The sequence below is a fragment of the Hippichthys cyanospilos genome, chromosome 6 (assembly GCF_059441005.1).
Source record: "Hippichthys cyanospilos isolate Australia breed blue-spotted pipefish chromosome 6, RoL_Hcya_1.0, whole genome shotgun sequence".
In the NCBI taxonomy this organism is placed as follows: domain Eukaryota; kingdom Metazoa; phylum Chordata; class Actinopteri; order Syngnathiformes; family Syngnathidae; genus Hippichthys; species Hippichthys cyanospilos.
The window spans coordinates 2,642,210-2,649,482 of NC_142374.1; the positions used below are offsets into that span (position 1 = coordinate 2,642,210).

The 7,273-nt window shown below is 42.7% G+C and overlaps 1 protein-coding gene across 1 annotated transcript; it reads right to left on the reverse strand.

Annotated features, from left to right (window-relative positions):
- Nucleotides 1-297: 297 nt before the first annotated feature.
- Nucleotides 298-3,307, reverse strand: gins3 (GINS complex subunit 3). Its single transcript, XM_088417431.1, has 3 exons — nucleotides 3,055-3,307; nucleotides 2,366-2,599; nucleotides 298-861 (listed from the first exon to the last, which is right to left on the reverse strand). The coding sequence occupies exons 1-3, from the start codon at nucleotides 3,223-3,225 to the stop codon at nucleotides 631-633; spliced, it is 636 nt and encodes a 211-aa protein (XP_088273557.1). The 5' UTR covers nucleotides 3,226-3,307; the 3' UTR covers nucleotides 298-630.
- Nucleotides 3,308-7,273: the final 3,966 nt, after the last annotated feature.

A 7,273-nucleotide genomic window follows, 5' to 3' on the forward strand; every position in this document is an offset into this window, starting at 1 on the left:
AATGAATGCATTAAAAAAGCCAGACAAGCAGAATCTAATCAAAATTCCGCCTCTGCAAACAAAGGTTCGCACTTGAAGCAATTACTGTTAATAAATGCAGCCACCTCAGCCAGTCATTTTACTAATGGGGCATCAGTAATAGGACCAAAAAAAAAAAAAATCACAAGCGATTGAAATGATCACTTGGTGGTCCCGGAAGATGTAGATGCAATTCCACAGTGCCAGATTAGTACCACATATTTGCAGTTCTGGATTTATAGTTTACGACCACTGCAATAAATGTAATATACAAAGAAGTCTTAATATTCCGTTTTATTTTGAGAGCCAAAAGAATAACACTTGAAAAATAAACAATCTTACAATTATTCCAAGAGATGTCCATTAATTTTTTGTACTCCTTATGCCTATGCTAAGTGACTTTGGAGCAATAATGTAGTACAGGATGGACTGGTCGTCAGCCAATCTTGAGTCTTCAACAAACCAAACACACTTTTGGAAGACAGTACCCAGGAAAGGCCAGTCATCACATATGCAAGATGTATAAAAAAACCAGAGACGTAGACTCTCTGGAAGAAATTGAGAAGAGTATATATATTCAGGCCAGTGGTGTCATCCAGCTGGTAGGCAAGGTCACGACTGCACGTCTGTTATCTTCCTCTTACGGTAGTTGAGCACCAGGCTTGAGGCGGATAGATGGGATGCTTGTCCTTTCTCCCAGCCCTGGAAGCTGTTAAGGCCACATTGGCCCGACAAGAATAGCGCCTTCTCAAGACAGTCCAGACGCTCCACTAGCGCTGAGGTGTCCTCATTGTAGGCATTCTGGGAAGAGTCCATAGTCCTTCTGAAGCGCCCAATGAATGTCTAAATAAACAACAGCAATGAAAGTTACTCGCCATGAAAATATTTACATATCCCAATACAGTACTTGCAGCTCACTTGTCCAACTGGAACTTTTATGTTCATTGGCATCGACAATATTTTTCCACCGGGGCATTTCAAAATCTGAATTTTTTTGTCACAGGAAGCGTTCATATATCGAGGCACCACTGTGCTTACATTCCACGATTAAATAACTTGATAGTTATCAAGCCCTCAGTCTCTGAATCAAGTTAGTTAATGACAAAAATATGAAAAACAACTTATATACAAGCTTATAATTAGATGAAAAGAATGTCTGTCATATTTGTCCATACTAAATATTGCCCTGGGTTTGTGAATCAAATAATGTGTATACATGTCTATCAGAAACACAGCACAGTGCTGCAAATGTTTTTCATTTTCACCTTTTAAGTAAAGTGGCTACATTTATTTAAATCATGGAAACTAAGAATGTCACCAGTATGTTTCTGCAAATTTGTTGTTGAAATGTTGCCAATCGACAGTAATGCATGCAGCAACTCTTCAGGAGCATGCAAACTTGATCTGATCACACCCCGTAGCTGTTCCTTAAAAGAACATTTTTCTTCTTAAATCCAGTAAGTTCACTTTGACAAGGAATGGACATTTTACTGCTGTGTGTTACAGTATGTCCGTGAAGGCTAGGCAATAAATTGAATTAATTTGATTAATTGTCATTTTGGAAAAACAAAAATTTGATTAGCTAAATCCTGAAATCGAGATTTTGTAAAAGTGGCAGAATGCAGGATGGGAAGTTTACAAAAACACATTTACAATAGCTACTACTGTAATAACTATTTCATTTAAAAAGAGACAGTCCACATATTTAGCCATTTTTAGCAGTAAAAAGTTACAGTTTATCAATAATTTGACAACTAAACTATTCTTCGCGTACAATTAATTATTTGAGAAACAGATTGTTCCAATTGCTGTCCACCTAAAACTACGTTCATGCTCTCAAGGCTCAGGTAACAAACAATCATGACTCAGCTCATAACATTCATACATCTAGCCATCATCTGTAGCCGCTTCTCTTCATGGGGTTCATTGGGTTGCTCGGACAATAGGCGGCGGAGACCCTGGATTGGTTGCCAACCAATGGCAGCGCTTGTGAATGTCAATAGGTGAGCCTTGAGCACATGCGATGTTATTTGCGGTCAAGAGGAAGAAGAAACATGCGATCCATGCGGAACAAGTATGAAGCCTAATGAAACTTGCCACTCCAGAATGCTAATTTAATGTTATTCAAAAAAATTCGCGACCATTACTTGATTCTCTAGAGTGATTCCAAGTGTCTATATGCGACATAAAGTCCAGAATTTGTGTGGGTTATTTTGAGCCTGGGCCTAACTCTTGGCGAACATTTGGAACCCTGAACCAGCCCCGCCGATAACAAAAGAGGCGATATTTGTCGACAACATTTGGCCCTCAGAGGGATAGGGGCTTGATGCCTGTTTTACCACATTACCTGCAGCAATGTCTGTGCTATTTCTGGGTTCTCTGGATTCTCAAAGTGTAGCATCTGGGATCCCAGGCCATAATAGTAAGGCCCCAATTTATGTAGATCCACGACATTGGGGTCTGCATTGAACACCGTCCTCCAGCCTTCTCGATACACCTTTGGTAGCTCGACTGATAACATCCTTTTGTTCTGCTCATACAAACCCTTTGCCAACCACAAAGGAAGCTCCATTTTTGTGCCCTGTATGGAAGACATTATCAGTGAGTTGAAAGAACGGCCATGCTGTCATGGGGATTCACACTGTTATTTGTATGATCTTTCAATGGCGAATGAATCAAAATTGTATGCCATTATATATTTAAATCCATGTAGAGCGAAACCGACTCTATCCGGGGTTCTCGCGTGATTTATGGTTTAAAAAAGATAGGAGGCAAATCGACGGTCACGGTAAATTTCGTTTTAAATATCTGTCAGGAAATTACAATTCTTTTTATCTCGTCGTATCACTAAATAGATGTTATATATCTGCGTCCGGTGAAGCGGCCGATTCAATGCTAGGAAGCATATCGACCACCCCGGTTATAATGCACAACATTGGAACTATGTCCTCCATTGCAAAATGCTCCAAATTTATATATTGAAAACTGTCTTAGTCCCCCCCCCCCTTTGCCCTGGTAATTTAGTGATTTTCTTACCGTCGGAATATCCGGCGAATCGCTTGATCTCTCGAGGAATCCAAGCCGAGGAAACGAAACTTCGGTGCGAATTGGAAGTCGTTCGTGAGAAAGCAAAATATCGTCCAAGGAGAAGAAATTTTCTTCCATGCACACACCGGGTTGTACAGCAAGATACGACTGCGATCCCATTTTCTCGGCCAGACTGATACCGAAAACGAAGAACCGAAGAAAAGAGCAGCATTACAAAACACGGTGTGTTTACAATTTGCGCTTCCTGGTCTTTTGGCGCCCAACTCAGCCGCATCAAGCGGATTGGCTCGTCGCTTTGACACGTCATTTTGTTCGCCATATTGGATGTGTAAGACGTGCCTCCTAACGAACCCAATGAAAGCAACAAAAAAACTGAGGTGCCATTTGGCAGCCGAAAGAGCCGGCTCCTTTTAGTGACCCGACCCAAAAGAACCGGCTCTCTAAAGAACCGAAATTCCCATCACTCACTACAAAGCAGTCATAGTAACCAATACCTTAGGCATTACTGACATCTAGAGGTAAATTAGCATACAGCATATATCAATTGGAGAAAGTATGTAAGTAGTAAAATTTTTACACTATCGGTGAAATGTATGAGAACTGAAGTAAAGAGATTCAGAAAGAGGTGGTATGGGTGACCAAACCCATCCTCATTCTCTCTCTCTTAACCTTTGTGCACATACTTTACAAACCATACACGTTCCATTTTTTCCCCTAATTTTGTAAATGCTTTCAAAGGCTTAATATTTATTAAGCCTAATATTTATTATATTTTAAGTTATTCATGAATATTTTTTTCCTTCCATAACTCAAATTGTTCAGTGGCATCAGCTCTAGCTTTACACTACATATATAGGTTACATTTATTATTACACCCACAAAAAAATTGAAAAATAGTATGGTCTGTCTTTGTAGTCTGTGATGATGATGAGACTTTAAGACATAGCCATTAACAGGTCTCTACAGGACTTACTGTCTTGAGGTGAAACACAAGTTAACAAAGAAACAGTTTGCAAATATTGCAAAGAAAATCATGTCATAAATCCTATTAAAATGCATCTCAAAAATTGTAATTATAATGGTTTCATATGGTCCAAAATTTGGACAATTATTATTTTTGTACACAAAATCTTGCCCATACAGCTGCAATCACATACAGTAGAAGTGTCAGAATGGTTGCATGTACATGTTTTAACTATCTGCTGGAAATTTCATCTCAATATTTTTTTCCCCATTAATTATTTTATGAGAATCATAAAAAAGTACAAGAAATTTCCATAATTTGAATGACTACTGGTGCCAATTTCGTTGTGCCGTGTTCATTTTAGCATATTTTGTCAGTTGAAGTTGTTTTCATATTGGTTCGTTTTTTTTTTTATACGTTTTTTTTTTTGCCTCCATGCTTTTGTGATTGCACCTTTTTTCAGCGTTTTTCCTGATGTTTTTCTTTTTTTTGTTTGCAGATTTTTAAAGATGTTTTTGTTTTTTCCTTTTGCAATTGTTCTATTTGTAAGTGTGCTTCCATTCCAGTTTTGTGTTTGCGTTCTTTGTTTAAAGGTGATTTTCTGTTTTTGTTTCCCTTATTTCTGGTTTTGTAGTGGTCTCCCCGTTGCAAGGCTTTTGCCCACATCGGCCACCGAGTAATATCATTTAGAGGCACACACAGCTCTGTGAATTTCACCAGGAGCAGCACTGAATGATGTTAAATGTAGGGGTGAGTCGCTACACTGTTGCTACTCTAAGTCTATATTGCATGTACATTTAATCTCCATATAAAGGGTAATAAAGAAAACATTGACTCTCAATTGCAATTTTAATTCGAGTGTTATCCCTCTAAAATGCAATAAAATGCAGGTTACAGATCTGGTCCTCAGCATCTGGGCAGAGTAGAAAAGAAATGCGTCAATAAAACAGCCCATATTTGTGATGATCCACTCTTGTCAAGTCATCCAGGGGATGGTCCTGATGATCCTTTGCCCAAGGGTTGACACAAGGCAGACTGAAAGGTGATGCCTAATTTCCCGTTGATTCGGCTCTTCGAGGCCAGATTCCTTGTCTGGCCAAGTTGTCTTGTAGAGGCCAAGCTGGTTCCCAGCCTTGGGTCATTCTGTTCTGCACTTAAAAACACACACACAGGCACAACACACAAAGCTGAACAAACGAAGCATCCTGGCCAGGAGTTGTAATCCGCTCTTGCCCTCATTTGGCCATGTTGCACCGATAGCCAATCACACGTCAAAGTGGGAAGCTGAGCTGATTGACTGTTTGTTCCACTAGCCTTGTCCAAGCTGTTGACTGCACCGCCAGCAGCAGCCTCCACCCAACATGCCAGTGAGAACACACGGTGGGAGGAATATGGTGAGGACAAAAAACAAGAGTGTTGGGAACATGTTACAAGTTCTAATAAATAAGGTTGGTTTCCAATGTAAACTCTGCTTCCCTGTTGTCATGTTTGGTCCACTCTAGGTCAACATGCGAGGGCCGTTAGGTCGAGGACAACTCGATGGAAATAGGAAGGGATAACAGTACAGTTACTGTATGAGGTTTAATAATTAAAAATATAAGTACTGTAAATATGTGTACTACATTAATCTTTGGGGTGGGGTTGAAAACCCTCAGAGACAGGCAAATGCAGTATTCCTCTGCATGTTTGCATTTTATGTTTTCCACGCATCATCAACAAATAGTGTGAGTACATAATTAATCATTCAAAGTGTTGAACTGTAGAATGGTTTACGTATAAACCGAAAGGCGAGAACCTTGGCGCACCGATCCCCGGCTACAGAAGCTAGCTCTTGGGACATGGAATGCCACCTCTCTGGCGGGGAAGGAGCCTGAGCTGGTGTGCGTGGCCGAGAAGTTCAGACTAAATATAGTCGGACTCGGTTCCACACACATCTTGGGCTCTGGCACCAGTCCTCTCGGGAGGGGTTGGACATTCTTATTGCCCCCTACCTCAGCGCCTGTACATTGGGGCTTACCCCAGTGGACGAGCGGGTAGCCTCCCTCCGCCCTCAGGTGGGGGGACGGGTCCTGACTGTTGTTTGTGCCTATGCACCAAACAGCAATTCAAAGTACCCACCCTTTTTGGAGTCCTTCGAGGGTGTGTTGGAGAGCGCTCCCTCCGGGGACTCCCTCGTTCTGCTGGGGGACTTCAATGTTCTCATGGGGAATGACAGTGAGACTTGGAGGAGCGTGATTGGGAGGAACAGGCCCCCTGATCTGAACCCGAGTGGTGCTTTGTTATTGGACTTCTGTGCTCGTCACGGATTGTCCGTAACGAACACCATGTTCAAACATAGGGGTGGCCATATGCGCACTTGGCACCACCCTAGGCCGCAATTCAATGATCGACTTTGTGGTTGTATCATCGGATTTGCGTCCTGAGTTTTGGACACTCCGGTGACGAGAGGGGCGGAGCTGTCAACTGATCACCACCTGGCAGTGTGTTGGCTCCAATGTTGGGGGAGGATGTCGGCCAGACCTGGCAGATCCAAATGTATCGTGAGGGTCTGCTGGGAACATCTGGCAGAGTCCATGGTCAGAAAGAGTTTCAACTCCCACCTCCGGCTGAATTTCTACTATGTCCCGGGGGAGGCGGGGGACATTGAGTCCGAGTGGACCATGTACCGCGCCTCCATTGTCGAGGCGGCTGATTGGAGTTGTGGCCGTAAGGTGGTCGGTTACCTGTCGTCCCCGAACCCGCTGGTGGACGCCAGCGATAAGGGATGCCGTCAAGCTGGAGAAGGAATCCTATAGGGCCTTTTTGGCCTGTGGGACTCCAGAGGCAGCTGACAGGTACCAGCTGGCAAAGCGGAGTGCGACTTTGGCGGTCGCCAAGGCAAAAACTCGAGTATGGTAGGAATTCGGTGAGGCCATGGAAAGCGACTTCCGGACGGCTTCAAGGAAATTCTGGTCCACCATCCGGCGTCTCAGAAGATGGAAGCAGTGCACCATTAAACAGTGTACAGTGGAGATGGAGCACTGCTGACCTCAACTCCGGACGTTGTGAACCGGTGAGCAGAATACTTTGAAGACTCGAGGACCTATGTGGGGGGGGCTCCGGGTCCCAGAACACAGCGGTTAGAAGATGTTTGGATGGATGGAGAATCCATAATGTCAGGTCATCTTTCTTCAGAAATCCTCTTCAAATTCCTTCCGCTTCGGTCATGTGTCATTCATTTCTTGTCATAAAAAAATTCAACCA